The 17,135-nt window shown below is 40.4% G+C and overlaps 1 protein-coding gene across 1 annotated transcript in view; it reads right to left on the bottom strand.

Annotated features, from left to right (window-relative positions):
• The window catches only part of slc39a8.L (solute carrier family 39 (zinc transporter), member 8 L homeolog), a 38,780-nt gene extending 30,226 nt beyond the window's left edge, over nt 1–8,554 (bottom strand). Inside the window, exons 1-2 of the mRNA XM_018251966.2 lie at nt 8,536–8,554; nt 7,013–7,527 (exon numbers count right to left, since the gene is read on the bottom strand). Coding sequence (XP_018107455.1) covers nt 7,013–7,228 — 216 coding nt within the window. The 5' untranslated portion in view covers nt 7,229–7,527; nt 8,536–8,554. The remainder of the gene's footprint in view (nt 1–7,012; nt 7,528–8,535) is intronic.
• Between the last annotated feature and the right edge of the window lie 8,581 nt (nt 8,555–17,135).

The raw sequence follows: 17,135 nt of genomic DNA, 5'->3' as shown, positions 1-17,135 counted from the left end.
CTAGCTACTTCTTTAGTTAGGCTTTAGTTCTCCTTTAAAAGGATGTATACTAACCATATGAAGATCTGCCTGCTCGTGTCATTATGTTACATGTCTGTAGATAAGGTAAGGCTACAAAGATAGGCTACATTGAATATAATCATGTTACTACTCATCTCTCATGTGACCCAGAGAGCAGGTAGCAGTAGGGCAGCAGTACAAATAGGTAGCTTAGGAGCACATTTACTAAGCTCGAGTGAACGATTCGAATATAAAAAACTTCGAATTTCGAAGTATTTTTTTGGGTACTTCGACCATCGAATAGGCTACTACGACCTTCGACTTCGATTTGAACGATTCAAACTAAAAATCGTTCGACTATTCGACCATTCGATAGTCTAAGTACTGTCTCTTTAAAAAAAACTTTGACTACCTACTTCGGCAGTTTAAACCTACCGAGGTACAATGTTAGCCTATGGGGACCTTCCCCATCACTTTTCTAAGCTTTTTTTGATCGTAGAAAAATCCTTCAATCGATCGATTAAAATCGTTCGAATCGATTCGTTCGAATCGATTTTTACTTCGATCGATCTAAGTATTTGTGCTAAATCCTTCGAATTCAATATTCGGATTCGAAGGATTTAACTTCAAGGGTCGAATTCGACGGTTAATTAACCCTCGATATTCGACCCTTAGTGTCTGAACAGCAACAATCAATTGTGATTACAAAATACGCCATTATATTCATGCATGTTGTCAAGGGGTAAGTAAAGTTAGTATCTCTATTTATTTACTGGGAGACAACTTGTGTAACCCATAACGTGTGACCCATAACTGGTGAAAAGATTTGCATTTGGCAGCAATTGGTAATGATGATGATGGTGAAACAAAAAAGATTTGACAAGATGCTTCTGGGCAAAAAACATGGTACTATGAGCCTGTTTTTGTTTAACCTTACCCATCTTCAGGGACGTAACTACAGAGGAAGCAGACCAGCTGCAAGGGGGGGCAGGAGGTATAGGGGCCCCATGAGGCCCTAATTCATATTCAATTTCAATAAATATTGCTAAAACAGGTCAACTTCTAGACATTTTGGGTGCCTGAAAAAGGCACAATACAAAATCACAATACAAAATGGCGCCATTTTGTATTGTGATCACTATATAAAGTTTTATTGCACATAGTATACTATCCCAAGAGGGACCGAAATGTTGGAGCACTGTGATGTGTGTAAAATAAAAAGACACTTGTTTTACTAAGGGAAGTGCTGGCCCAGGAATGCTTTATTCCAAACTTTGATGTTATATATATATATATATATATATATATATATATATATATATATATATATATATATATATATATATATATATATATATATATATAAATAATTATATATTTATACATACAGATACGGGGCGGTGGAAATGTAAGCAGTTCAAAAAACGTACCAGTAATAATATTTCTCATACAATCCATCCCAATAGCTCGTATTTACAGAAGTATTTGTAAAGAATTTCCTGCTTTACATTTAGTAAGTAGGGAGCAGTTATGTAGAAACAAAAATAAAACCAAGGAAATCATAACTATAATCAGAAGCTTTATTCTGATTTGTGGGAAAGAGTGGGATGTAAACCACCCTGTTTTCCCTTTGTTACCCTTTTCTCCATTTAGCACCCATAGGGGCTACATACAGTGCTGCCTACATTCATCAGCACTGTATTCATGAAGGGGCAGCATGTGGGCATCCCCTTGGACACCCCTCAGCATGCATGTTAGTGAGAAAAAAGCTAGTGAGTACCAAGAGGTGCACACCACAGCACTGTTCTCTGTACCTTGCCCCTAATTTTTAAACCAATCAAAACACAGCCTGAAGATGCCATTTCCCCAGACACAGCAGGTAAGTGTATTTTAGCACCTCTGCTCCTCCAGTTGCACCTGGGGCAATGGTAAATGATCTCTCACATATTTGCTTACATCATTCTAAAGGCACCAGACCAGTAAAAATAAACTGTTGTTTGCATATGGTGGAATGCTGGACCAGGAATTACTGTGTTAGTATATAATTATGCTCCTATTGAGAAATACTGTACCTACCACTCAGTCAACATTTTTCTATCTGTAAATAAGCAAAATAACACAGAGATGAGTCACTGTATTCTGTATTCAAGTCTAAGGGCTATTCCACACGGGGAGATAGCGACGCGTTTGCGGTCGCGGCGACAAAGCGCCGCGACAGTCGCCGCGACCGGCGCAGGCGACAGTTTTGTATGGGCGCCTATGTAAAAACGCCTGTGCTAACCACACGAGGCGATGCGCTTTTCAACAGTCGCCTGAAAATGCCTCGCCAGGCTTTTTTAGGCGACTGTTGAAAAGCGCATCGCCTCGTGTGGTTAGCACAGGCGTTTTTACATAGGCGCCCATACAAAACTGTCGCCTGCACCGGTCGCGGCGACTGTCGCGACGCTTTGTCGCCGCGACCGCAAACGCGTCGCTATCTCCCCGTGTGGACTAGCCCTAAAGGTGCCCCTGCCTAGTTTGTATTCTGCACATTTATGCTGTTGCACCATAGCTTAACAAGCAAGCATTGTGCCGGTACATTATTTTTGCAGCTTGACAAGAAGGACAGCTCTTTCAGTACAAGACATTCCAGAACAAAGAGAAGCTTTGTCAAATACCAGATTTATTTTTATTTTCAAAAATGAAAAAATAAATCAAATAAAAATAATCCTTGTCAAGCTTCAGAAATAATAGTAAAAACATAACCAAACATACGTGGCATCATAATATCCTGAGGTTAATACAAGGAAGCGATAAAAGTGCAGCCCTGGTGCTGTTTGCTAAGAATAATGTCCTGATTATTGCACCCATTCCAATGGAAAAAGAAGATTGGAAAAAGAAATAATCAGAAGAACCAGATGTACAAAAGATGATTTAAAGGGGATGTTCACCTTTAAAATAATGTTTAGAATTATGTAGAGAGTGATACAATTTGCAAATGTTTTTCATTTCTTTTTATTTGTGGTTATTGAGTTAGTTCGTTTTTTTTACCAGTGGTAAAACCTAATTGTCACTTTAGTCCAGTGGTGTAACTAGATGTTACTAGGCCCCACAGAAAATAAATTTGAGGGCCACAAACATATGCAGAGGTTGTCCTGAGATTTATCGCTGGTGATTAGTTTCCTTGAGGCCCATTGCCCTAAAATACACAGAGTGAAACTTACACGGTAAGGGTAAGGTCACACCTGGAAATTCGGGGAGATTTAGTCACCCAGCAAAGTTGCCTCACAAGGAAACTTCAGGCGACACAAGGAAACTGGCCATAAATGGTATAAGCCACTATCCTATGAGGTCTTCAAACCTACCCAAACAATATCTGGTCAAATTTTGGCCAGATATTGATCAGAAAGGACCTCCCAAGGGCCCCATATATGGGCTGATAAACTACCAATTTGGTAGTCTTGGAGGCCAGCTTTAGGTTGAAGAAACCAATTTTAAATTCTGCTTTGCATTGCTACCAGTTACTGCAGCCACACAGGCAAGCACAGTAGCAGAGCTTACATATAATAATAAATTACTACAAGGAGTCAGGTTATCTTCAGTACTCACACACAGCTATGTTGATATTAAAGGAGAAATAAAGGTTAAATTACTGGAGGTGCCAAATGTTAGGTGACCCCACTCAGTGATTATAATTATATATCTGGTTCCCCTAGGTCTGTGCTCCTGTTACAAGAAAACTGCATCGGCCTGGTGTACTTATGAGCGAGCACCAAAGAGCGATCTGCTTCCCTCACTGAGCAGTACAGTGAAAAGCCAAACTTTAAGCAAAAAAGTCTTTGGCCTGAGCCAATGAAGAATAAAGAGGAAGAAAAAGGTTTCTCTTCTTTCTCCAGGGCCAGTGCACTTTTCTTTTAACAGGAACAACGGGGTAACAGATAAGTGGTTATAATTACTGGGGGTGCCTAACATTTGACACCTCTCCTAGAGATGTAACCTTTCCTTTTGCTTTAAGCAAATGGACTCGCCATGCCCTTCTTTGTGTGACCCTGATTTAAATTTACAGGTAGAAAAAGACATATTTACTGTAATGGGGTAGTTCAACTATAAATTAAATATGGATATGCTACTGTCTTTTTTTATAGGTTTTTAATTATTAGCCTTCTTTTTCTGCCTCTTTCCAGTTTTTAGACGGGGTCACCGACTTCAAAGGCCAAAAAATAACTATTGCTCTGTGAGGCTACAATTTTAATTCTTGTGGTACATTTTGCTATTCATGCTTTTTATTTGGGCCCTCTCCTATTCATCTTCCAGTCTCTCATTCAAACCACTGACTGGTTGCTCAGGAAAATTAGATCTATTATTTTCAAGAAATAATATAGTAGCAGTTGATTACACTAAGATGGCAATGAATTCATTTGTAAGTGGCAGAATTGATCTAGGGAGGAAGGCATGTGATGGAAGTGCGCTGAGGAAAAATTCACAGGTAACTGAGTAGGGGTGTTGCTATAACTGAGCAGAGGTGTAGCTGATGTATAGCTGATGTAGGGTTTTCTTCCTCTAACTATAGATGAAGAAGTCCCTGAGGCTGCAGACAGGCACATGAGTGCCGAGGGTTCCTTGGGGTCCCATATTAATGAGCAATATCCATAAATATTTGGGGGCCCTATAATTTATTTGCTATGGGGCCAGGCAACATCTAGTTAAGTTAAGTAAAATGATTTTTGGGAGAATTTATTGGTAAATGGTGGGTAAGATGAAGGAAAAATAATTGGTCGGTTGATATGTACTGAGGATGAATGCACTGGTACACCCCAAACACCACTAAATAGTGACTGTCTATGGCACGTTACAGCAGGCCATCTGGCATTTGCCAGAATCCATAGATTGCCAGTCTGGACCTGAACATGTTTTTTTTTCAATCTATGGAATCAGGTATACTTTTGCCAGTTCAAGTAGTGTTTATATATTTTTTTTCAAAACCCTAATTGAGTCAAAAGTGGGGTATCTTTTCTCTTTAAATTTAATAGCGCAAGGAGTGAAAAACACCATTGCCAAACAATAACTTTAGAATATGAAAGTGTTTTAAATAAGTTTTCCCTATTCAACCATTCATGCTGAATAGGGCAAAAAGGCACACGTTTATACAGCATATAACAGCTAAGCTCTGTATAATACAATGGGTTTAGGTCTGACTCAGGACAAATGTCATTCATGGCTCTCTACGGGACTACAGACTGAAAACCTCAGTCGCTTACCAGCTGGCTTCTGCTACATTGTTTTCGGAGTCAGAACCAGTAGTGCAGATAATATAAAGAGCCAATTGAAATAACTTTAAAACATTTTTAATTAAAGGGGTTGTTCACCTATGAGATAACTTTTAGTATGATGTAGAGTAGACAGTGATATTCTGAGACAATTTGCAATTTGTTTTCATTTTTATTATTTGTGGTTTTTGAGTTATTTAGCTTTTTTTCAGCAGCTCTTCAATTTGCATCTTAAGCAATCTGGTAAATAAGGTCCAAATTACCCTAGCAACCATGCATTGGTTTCAATAAGAGACTAGAATATGAATAGGAGAGGGCTTAATAGAAGGATCAGTAATAAAAAGTAACAATAACAAACAATACAATACATTTGTAGCCTTACAGAGCATTTGTTTTTTTAGAAGGGAGTCAGCGACGCTCATTTGAATGCCGCAAAGAGTCAGAAGAAAAAGGCAAATAACTATAAAACTATAAAAAAAAAAATAATGAAAACAAATTAAAAAGTTTCTTAGAAATGGCCGTTCTATAACATAATAAGATATATTAGGAAGTTGCTTGGAATTTTATTTTGTTTCATTCATTATGAATTTAAAAAAACGAATTCGGTGCAGTTCCCCTTTAAGCAGCTCATCTGACCAAGTCAATAAACTGCAAAATAATCAAGGAAACTTCTCCAAAAGGAGTTGTTTATTGGAAGAAAGTTATTGGCATTTGTAAAAAGTTAGGCATTTAGGTAGAGTAGTACAGTTGCCCAGTGCACTGTACAGCTATGTTATGTAACACAAAGCTACAAGCAAGTGCCAACAAACACCAGGGATGCAAGATTATATTTATATAAACTAAACTGCAGTAATGCTGCCACTGATAATCTACAACTGGCTGAAAACATTGTTGTGTGTTGCAGTTCCACAAAACTCCCTGGCAGCAAAGAAAGATAAAGCTAACAGTGTTGTCATGCCTAATCACATGTGAATTACAGGACAACATTAGTCTAAGCCAGGGATCCCCAACGTTTTGAACCCGTGAGCAACATTCAGAAGTAAAAGGAGTTGGAGAGCAACACTATCATGAAAAATGTTCTTGGGGTGCCAAATAAGTGCTGTTATTGGCTATTTGGTACCCCTATGTGGATTGTCAACCTACGTTGAGACTCTGTTTGGCAGTACATCTGTTTTTTATGCAGCCAAAACTTCAGCCTCTAATCTAGGAATTCAAAAATAAGCACCTGCTTTGATGCAACTTGGAGCAACATCCAAGGGGTTAGGGAGCAACGTGTTGCTCACGAGCTACTGGTTGGGGATCACTGGTCTAAGCTGTTTACTTGGTCTGGTGTAACTGTCATTAGGTCATTAGGTAAAACTGCCATTAGGTGAAACTGCAGCATCTGAGTAGAAAGTGTTTTGAAACTGTCTAAAAAGTATCACTTAAAATCCTAAAGATATTTGATATATCAATGAATGAATGGGAACGATCAGCAGTTTCTGTATCCCCTGCTGTGTGTGATGAAAGCTTCTCATAGACCTACATTAGGAGGCCAGGGGCAGCTTCCGGTTCTAGTCAATGGAGAGGTTCGCCTTTCCTAATATTTCGATGTTTTCGTCTAGCATATGGTATAAAAGAGCAACTTTCCCGCATCGCACAATCTGCAGCACTTTCGGTACAAGTTACAGCAGAGGCAGCGCTTAAACTGCCATTGAAAGCGCTTGGACAAACAACCAGGGTCCAGAGTACAAACAAGGGACGGGCAGGAGTCGCGCAGCTCTTACCCGGTTGTAGTGCAGATGTTCCAAGTTGTGCAATTCGCCGTGTGCATCACAGCCATTCAGCAGCTGGCTCACATTGCTGCTACTCAATCGCCCGTTCTTTCCGTACAGCTGCAGTATGTCCTGGATAAACAGGTCTCCGGCGCTATCAGTGCCAACCAGCATCACGGACACAGCTCCATACACAGTGAGGAACAGCCAGCAACCGGGAAAGCTCATGCTGAATACTGGAAATCTGACTCCGCAAGGCAAAATCTGCTGTAAACACTGGCACTTAATAAAGCTGAGTTGGCAGTTGTGACTTACACCCTGGTCTCTCAGCTCGTGTCCGGGGCAATTAACACTCTGCACACTAACACTGGCACCTTGTTCTGCTCCCAGCGCTCTGATGACGATGCCGAGCTTGTTGGTGTCTCTCTACTTGCACGTGGTGTGTGGGCGATGGGTGTTTGTTCGGTCAGGATCTTCTTAGGGGAAATGAGCGCCTATCAGTCAACACATGGGACAGCCTTTGTCTCCTGCAATAGATAATGAGTTTAAAAGGTAACAACTGCTGCAGACACTCAGAACAAATGCAAAGTACACAGGGGCATTTTATTTACTGGCTAGCGTCACATTTGCAATGAACTAGTATATCAATACCATCAACCATCAAACAGTAGCACATGGCAAGGGTGCCCGCTACACCCCTACTAATGACGTTTCCTTGTTATCTAACACAATAAACCCTTTCCCATTAATGGCACAGTTTGTCAGTGAGCGCTCAATTGCCAAGTTTTTTTCCAAAAACAATTCCGCCCGAAACTTTACAAATAAAAGGAGACAGCTGTCAGCAATACAAGTTTTTGGGGCACAGTGAAAAGTCAGACGTGACCTGGTTAAATCAAGGAATCAACTATTTAAGGCGCATGAAACGTTACAATACAATACCTTTTGTCTAGCAGGAAAATTGGTAGAATGGTACATTTCATTCTACCAATTTTCCTGCTAGACAAAATGTGTTCCTGTGAGTGAAATGAGCTGCAAGTAACGTCTAGATAAACCTAAATGAAATGTATATCATCAATGTATCGAGTAATAGTAACATACATGCGCTCCAGCTCTTTCAGAATTTTCTATTGGATGCCAGGCGATAACGTTTCGCACCATCTGAACAGAAAGAGCATGATTTAAGGGGAAAAGGCATACTTTAAACTCTAATTTAGTGCCATTCTAGGTAACATATTGACCAAACCTGGGAAGGGGCCTAGCAGTTGCTAAGGGCTGCCAGGGTGACGGAGTCACGGTTCTATGGCTTTCCCACTTAATCCGTTTGGGCTGTCTCCAAGCCCCTAAATGAAATCCTGACAAGCGCTAGCAGTTTGGCTCAGGATTTTCCTCAAATACAGCGACTCTCTAGAGTGAGGGAAGTCCTCAACATCTGATAACTATGACATTTAGGGAAGCCTGCTCATCTAAAATACACTGGAGAAATCAGAATGGTATCCCATTCGATTCAATGCTACCAAGTTACAAATATTCCTTACATGTAAACTGCTCGCATTTAAAGTATTCAGAGATTTTTTTAGTAGTCTGAGTTTACTTGGCTGCTCTACAGACTTTTTTCAATTTCTCTTGTTCATTATTTGTCCCCCCGCCCACTGTTAGGTGTGTGTGGGGGGATGGTAGCCCTACGGTCTCCCTAGTGCAGTATCTGTAAATGCCAGAGCAGATCTGACTGCCAGATTCTCACCTTCCTCTTGTCTCTGCCTCCCAGTCCAGGAGCGGCGCTAGATAAGCAAGCAGGTCACGTGGTCACTGAATGCATTTTTGCTATTAAATCCGCACTCGCCCTATAACATTGGGGCAGATGGAAGGAGATATCTTACGATATGGTAATTTGCCGTACCCCTCCCTGCTATTCTCATGAAAACAATTTACAATCTCAGCATTCTCTTAACAGACTAATTTGTGGCAAAGTTAAAGTGCAATGAAGAAGAATAATAAGGGTTAACTAGTAATTCTGTAAAACTCCAATTGCCCTTGTGCAGGTCTCTCCCTGCTGCCCACACGATCCTGATTCGCATTTGGCTGCTCTTTTGGCGACTGGATTGCGAATTGGAAGGAAAGTGAATCCTGTACTACTGGTGTGGCATCTCCAGCTCACACACACACACACACAGGCTCCTGTTCCAGCCAACACACTAAATGCCATCGTTTTATACCGGTCCAGATTGGTTTTCTTTCCACGATTACCCTGTATAAGTAGAACAGTAAGACAAGTGAAATCAATCCCTTAGGAGAGAGTGCTTTGTGCGCAGAACAATCACCATACAGTACTCCTTACTGTATGTGAAGCCAAGATGCAATGACTCAAGTTATAAGGCAATGCCCTCAGTGTTGCTCGCATGGGGCTCTCTGTGGCCCTACAGGGTAGATCACAGGATCTGGCTCAGAAACTCAGAATATCTGATATTTCTTCCTTTCCAGACATCCTACACAAATTTAACCTTGGGAATAATATCCTTATTGCCAGGAACATAACAAGAAATTGCTGGACCCCAGTGCAATTTTATTTACTGGCCTCCAAACAATTTTGAAAGGAATCTATTTCACACAAGCACATAATAAACTTTACTTCCCAAGCCTGTGCCCTCTGCAGTCACATGGTGGTCCTGCCCCTACTATTATGCCCCTGTTTTTGGTACACAAAAACAGGGGCTATAAGGGGTTATAGTCAGGCCCGGATTTGTAGCGAGGCCACATAGGCCCGGGCGGCAAAATTTTAGGGGGAGCATGCTGCCCTGCCGCATCCAAAGGAGTGATTGGTGCTCCGATACTGAATAGCGCACTCGCGTGCGCACAGGGGCCGGCGCTGGGACCGTGCAGCCACGGGAGGGCGCGCACGCGAAGCGTCTGTGCTCTGGCCTCGGGGGAACCGCTTCCATAAATCCGGGCCTGGTTATAGTCAGGACAAGGCCAAGGTATTTTGCCACCCTAGGCAAGGGCCTCAGTCATTGCCCCCCCCCCACCCGGCTCTGCATTTGTACCTGTGCCAACGGCAGTCAATCCATCAGATTGCCCCCAAGCCCCCAATCTGTATTTGTGCCTGCATAAGCCAAAACATTCATCATATTGTTACCCCCAATCTGTACCTATGCCAGCGGCAGCCAATAAAATCCATCATATTGCCCCAAACATCTGTGTACCTGTGCCAGCAGCCACCATATTGCCCCATTTACCGGAGCCAGCAGCAGCAAATCCATCATATTGCCCCCAATCTGTACCTGTGCCAGCATGAGCCAAAAAATCCACAAAATTGCCCCTAAATATGTACTTGTGCCAGCAAAAATTTATCAAATTGCTCCTAATCATCTATTTACCTGTGCAAACAGCAGCCAAGATATTGCCCTCAAATATGTACCTGTGCCAGCAGCTGCCAAGAGAGAGGTGGGGAGTGCTTCTGCCCGCAGTACGAATCAAAAAAGGTTTGGAACAGGTTGTTTATAAAATTGAAACACTATAAAATGCCAAGCAAACCAGGGTTTAAAAAAAACAAAGAACAAAAATCCCCTTAAATGTGCGCCCCCCCATGATTGCACCCTCTGCAGGTGCCTACTCTGCCTAACCCTAGTTCCAGCCCTGGTTATAGTTACACCACTATAACCAGTGGTGTAACTATACAGGCATCTAACCCTATCACTGATGGGGGCCCAGGAGACCTATGAAAAATTTCTTGTCTCCAATTTTTAGGGGGCTCTAATATGATTTTGCCATGGGGCCTGGTAATTTCTAGTTAAGTCTCTGACTACAATATTTTCTTGGGTCAGATGATGAAACCTTTATAATCAACAGTGGTGTAAATAGATGTTAATGGGCTCCACAGCAAAATGATTTTAGGGCCCCCAAAATATCAAGGGGCAAATTCACTAAGCGCCGAAGCGCCGAACGCTAGCGTTAATTCGCTAGCGTTGGCCATTTTCGTTACTGCGCAAATTCACTAACGAACGCTGGCGTAGTTTCGCTAGTGTTACTTCTCACCCTTACGCCAGGCGAATTTTCACTAGCGACGTAACTACGCAAATTCACTAACTTGCGCAGTGTACTGAACGCTACCTTTTACGCTAGACTTCCTTCGCCACCTCAGACCTGGCGAAGCGCAATAGAGTAGATAGGGATTGTTTCAAAAAAAGTCAAAAATTTTTCTAAGTCCCAAAAAATGCTGGTGTGTTTTCTACAATATGGGTGATAGGCTGAAAAAGATCGAAAATTTTTTAGGGGCTCCCCTCCTTCCCCCCTACATTTCCTGACTCATGGCAACTTACCTAGACAGTGGGCACATGTGTAGGGCAAAATAAAATTTTTATTTGATGATTTAAAGGTTTTCTAGGCATTTGTAGTGCTGATACGTGTTCCTCCATTGAAATTTGAATTTGGCGCCGAATGCAAATTAGCCTTCGCTAGTGTAACTTCGCTTTACATAGCGAATCAACGCTAGCGCAACTTTGCAAACTTACGCTACCCCTGAGCGCAACTTCGGATTTTAGTGAATTTGCGGAGCGCTGGCGAAACTACGCCTGGCGAAGTGCGGCGAAGTTGCGACTGGCGCAACTTCGCATCTTAGTGAATTTGCCCCCAAGAGTTTGTCCTGTTTTACCAATATATATTAAAATTACTCATTAATTAGGGACTGATGGGGCCCCCTAAACCTCCTGTGCCCCCTGCCTGCAGGGTCTGCTTCATCTATAGTTACGCCCCCTTATAATGTTTGCAGCAGGGGTGTAACACTACAAGGGAAGCAGCCTCAGGGCATGCCACTTATATGGCTGGACTATATATTACTGTAAATATATAGACATTTATATATCAGTGCTGTGCAGCATCGAAAGGATCTTTTAGCATTGCTTCGTAGTTTAATCCACCATTCAGCTGCCAAGTGCATAGGATGCTAGAGAACGCTGTTAATATATTCCAAGAATAGAACATAATAGTGAGTGCTGATGGTGTAATGTTAAACCTTTGAGAACAATTTACTAATCCATTTAGTACTGACAAACATCCACAAAACAAATGTTTCTCTAGAATCCTTTACACAGAGGCAGCATCTCTAAGCTTGGTGATATTGCCCATGTAAAGTGCTTATTGGTTGGATTTTGTGAGTATTAAATGGATTAGTAAATAGTTCAAAATCTTTTCAAACTATTCCATGAATTCTTGCTATTGTGTTATATGCTCATAAAACTGATCCTAACGTGTGTGTCAGTGTGCACGCGATACAGAAAAAGATTGTAAGTACTTCTGGGACAAGGACAGATGTAAATAATAAACGTCTATATAAAATGCTGCAGAATATGTCACTTCAATATCAACTGATGATAATAATTTCAGCAATAAAGTCTGCTGTATTCTGATCTAGAAGCCAAGGGTTAAACATAAATGTATTATTGTTAGTCAATAAATATACAGTTAGGTCCATTTAAGCTGCTTGTCCTTCTCCACTATATGCCTACCTGGCTGGGGTGTACCAAAAAATTATTTCTTATGATCTGTGATTCCTTATTCCTCTACCTGCTTGTACTGACTATTTTCAGCATAAGCACCAAGAATAAAAAATAAATTAGTATAAATCTGCTTGCCCCAATGTAGCCTCTATTGTTAAAGGGGTGGTTCACCTTTAAGTTAACATTTACTTAGCTCGAGTGAAGGAATAGAATAAAAAAAACTTCGAATTTCGAATGTTTTTTTTGGCTACTTCGACCTTTGACTACGACTTCGACTTCGAACGATTCGAACTAAAAATCTTTTGAATATTCGACCATTCGATAATCGAAGTACTGTCTCTTTAAAAAAAACTTCGACCCCCTAGTTCGCCACCTAAAACCTACCGAGGTGCCATGTTAGCCTATGGGGAAGGTCCCCATAGGCTTTCTAATGTTTTTTTGGTCGAAGAAAAATCGTCCGATCGATAGATTAAAATCCTTTGAACCGAACGATTCGAAGGATTTAATCGTTCGATCGAATGATTTTTCGTTCGATCGTTCGAATTGCGGTAAATCCTTCGACTTCAATATTCGAAGTCGAAGGATTTACATTCGGCAGTCGAATATCGAGGGTTACTTAACCCTCGATATTCAACCCTAAGTAAATCTGCCCCTTAATATTTTTCAGAATGGCCGATTCTAAGCAACTTTTCAATTGGCCTTCATAATTTTTTTTATATAGTTATTTTCCTCCTTCTTCTGACTCTTTCCAACTTTCAAATGGGAGTCACTGGCCCTATCTAAAAAACAAATGCTCTGTAAGGTTTCAAATCTATTGTTATTGCTACTTTATATTACTCATCTTTCTATTCAGACCTTCTTCTATTAATATTCCAGTCTCTTATTCAAATCAATGCATGGTTGCTAGGGTAATACGGTATGTAAAATGAAAGTTACTTGCAGGAATGGGTGTCTCACTGGGGTAGATTTAGAGCTAAAGCACAAATACAGTTTTACGTGACCACCCAGTATATATATATATATATATATATATATATATATATATATATATATATATATATATATATATATATATATATATATTTATATATATTTATATACATTTATTTATTTATTTATTTTTTTCAAGGGAGGATCAATGTTGTACAGTACAGAGAAGATGTACTGTAGTCTAGAGTATTATAGGAAGTCTCATAAGAAAACGGTATTTTTGAAAAACCATATACAATGTATATACAATGTCTAGGATTTTTGCAAAATTGGTGGAATCAGTTCCTCTACTCTACTATCAAGCTTGATAAAAGGCTGCCTATAGCCTGAAATGTCACTATATCCAGATTCTGCCAAGTTTACCTAAATTAAGGCATTTTATCTTATAACATTTGTGGTGCTGGACTCCAAATATCCTACAATGTCTAGGATTTTGACATTTTGAACAGGTTTATGAATGTTTTATTGTGTCAACCTAAATAATTCTCTGGGGTTATTATTTTTCTTTTATGCCTATGTTTTGTATATACGTCTACTCCTCCTTCTTTTCTGTTTATATATATAACCTTTCACTGATCTGCTATTTTGCACATTGAAAGAAGTGTGTTCTGGATTGACTGGTTTGATTGAATGGTCTTTTGAATGGGTGATGCAAGTGTTTTTTCCGATTGGTCACGACCCCAATAAATGACTTCCCTGTATCCTAATAAATGATTTTGTACTGTTGATTAATTTAGTGTTTTGACTTTTTTGGGGATCTCACTACATTCTCTAATTTTTAAGTATGGTAGGAGGTCCTCAACAAAAAAGCCTTTGTTAGTGAGGCTACAGAAACAGATTTAAACTGGTCAAACACGGAGAGACAAAAGCTGCAAGGCACACGTCAGTGATTTGATCTATTGGTCTCAGGAGCTGCACATTATGATCTGATTGTAGGCACTGAGGCCAAATGGTCGGATCAGCCCAGTTTCAGAAATTGTGTTGGTGGCCAAACTGGGTAAAAATCCAGTTGTTTGGGGATTTCACCAATAAGTGGATCTGTATGGCCAGCTTTAGTCGTTTGTAGCGTTGTTGTTCTGTCATAGATGCTGTAGCAGCACAAAGCAGTTAAGGATGCGAGTACTTTAGTGGTAAGGGTTAGAGATTAATGACTCCAGAGCCTTCCAAGAAACTGCCTGGGAGAGAGGTGAAATTATGCCAAGAACACCATGAGTGCTGAAAATTGTCTTATTGCACTGCTTTTATTAACTATTTCACTGTGGCCTTAATTGAATATCCATTTTTAAAATGTTTAAAAAAATATCCAACATGTACATTTATGATACTTTGAGTGAAATAAGAGTACCCCACACCACACTGATAGACCTCAGCAGCTGCGTAACATTTGGGGGCTTGGCATCCCAGCAGAGAAAAACCCCTCCACTGGGGAAAAAACATTTCACGTAACATTAGCTCAAATATACTTCCACAAGCTCAGGAGGCACAATGGGGAAAGCTTGTAAATTTAACTTTTTAAAGTTAAATACAGAGTTTATGGCACTGCAAAAATGTGAATCGGCATCATAGTTTCTACGTTTCCCGATACTTAAAGGTTTAGACGTCAAGAAACCCAATGAATTAATACTAGCTTTGTAAACATCATGCAAAACCTACTGTCTTACCATTACAAGTAAAATCAGATAAAAAAAATATAGAAACAGTTGAAATGACATTTCAGAAAATTTGGGGATAAATAGTTTACAGATACAGGTATGAGACTTGTTATCCAACATTCTCAGGACCTGGGGTATTCCAGTTAATGTTCTTTCGGTAATTTGGATCTTCATACCTCTTGTCTACTAGAAAATCATGTAAATAATTAAATAAACCCAATACCCAATGTAATAATTAAATAAACTAAATAGACAGTATTGCTTCCAATAAGGATTAATTATATCTTAGTTGGGATCAAGAACAAGGTACTGTTTTATTATTACAAAGAAAAAGGAAATCATTTTTAAAACTCTGGATTATTTGGATAAAATAGAATCTATAGGAGTTAGCCTTTCCGTAAATTCTGAGCATTGTGGAAACGGGTTTCCAGATAACGGATCCCATATCTGTAATTGATTCCATATCTATACTACAATTTTTTCAAGAGCACATTTGTGTGGCTGGTATTAATCTTTGTACTCTGTTCTGTACTATGAATATGAAATGTGGTATTGAATATAATTAGATCTTTACAAAATCACCCTATCTCACCTCTTGTGTGTGATGTTATTAATAGCTGTACACTTACACACTGTTTAATTTCTTGTTTAAGGGCTAGTCCACACGGGGAGATAGCGACGCGTTTGCGGTCGCGGCGACAAAGCGCCGCGACAGTCGCCGCGACCGGCGCAGGCGACAGTTTTGTATGGGCGCCTATGTAAAAACGCCTGTGCTAACCACACGAGGCGATGCGCTTTTCAACAGTCGCCTGAAAAAGCCTGGCGAGGCATTTTCAGGCGACTGTTGAAAAGCGCATCGCCTCGTGTGGTTAGCACAGGCGTTTTTACATAGGCGCCCATACAAAACTGTCGCCTGCGCCGGTCGCGGCGACTGTCGCGGCGCTTTGTCGCCGCGACCGCAAACGCGTCGCTATCTCCCCGTGTGGACTAGCCCTAAAACTTTCGGACTTTCCCCTGGTTTAGTAACAAAAAGAAAACTGTTGCTTGGCTGTGATGGGCGATTGGATTGTGAAAACTTTGCAAATATTACTGCATACTGTACCTTTTGTCAAAAACAAGAGCAAGCAGTAAATAAGGCTCAACATAGTGGGGCTCATTTATCAACACTGGACAGTAACCCATAGCAACCAATCAGTGCTTGGCTTTTTTCAGGCAGCTGCATGTAGAACAATGAATGAAACAATTTGATTCGTTGCCATGGGTAACTACCCATGGGCAATGTTGCCCAATATTGATAAATGACCCCCAGTGCGATAGGTTAGAATATGGGTGTGGGGTAATACAGGATAGAAAATAGTTTTATTTAGATTATTACTAATATTCCATGTTGTCCTGTTTTACTGTGCCCAAACACAATGATACATTTCTAAACAGCATTATACCAGCGGCCATAGCAAGCAGAGAGCGCAGAAAAATACAATAATTTACAATTGCAATGTACTAATCAGCTGTAAATGTACAAAAGTGTCAGTACAGGGATCCAGATCAGGAAGTTCCTGGCAGGCCAAATGCCCACATGCAGGAGATCCGTTAAGACAAGTCAATAAAGTGGCAGATCAAGCACAGAGGTTGTCAGTATAAGAGAACAGAAATTCAAACAGCTAGAACAAAGAATACCTGGCAAGTATATAAGAACACAGCTACTTGAAAAAATAACCTGGCAGTGAGTCTAGGATTTAGAGAAATAAGCAAGAGTGATCCACTTAATGCCAGGAAGGGGCTGGGTAGATGGTACCATCTTATGTACCAGCACCTAGGCAATTACTACATTCCAGCTGCTGTCAGTATTTGTTTTATTCCTGGCAGATTCATTAAGCTCAAAAATAAAGTCTACTTGAATAACAGTTTCTACCATAACTGGCTCTATTTCCATCACAACGTCTCTGGTATAGTCTGGTTCCCTATTTATACCTCCCCTCTCAACTTTTAGAATGTCAACTTTTA

Source organism: Xenopus laevis, chromosome 1L (assembly GCF_017654675.1).
Source record: "Xenopus laevis strain J_2021 chromosome 1L, Xenopus_laevis_v10.1, whole genome shotgun sequence".
NCBI classification, from domain to species: domain Eukaryota; kingdom Metazoa; phylum Chordata; class Amphibia; order Anura; family Pipidae; genus Xenopus; species Xenopus laevis.
Note: the sequence above shows the minus strand (reverse complement) of the source record. Positions and strands in the feature narration are given on the sequence as shown.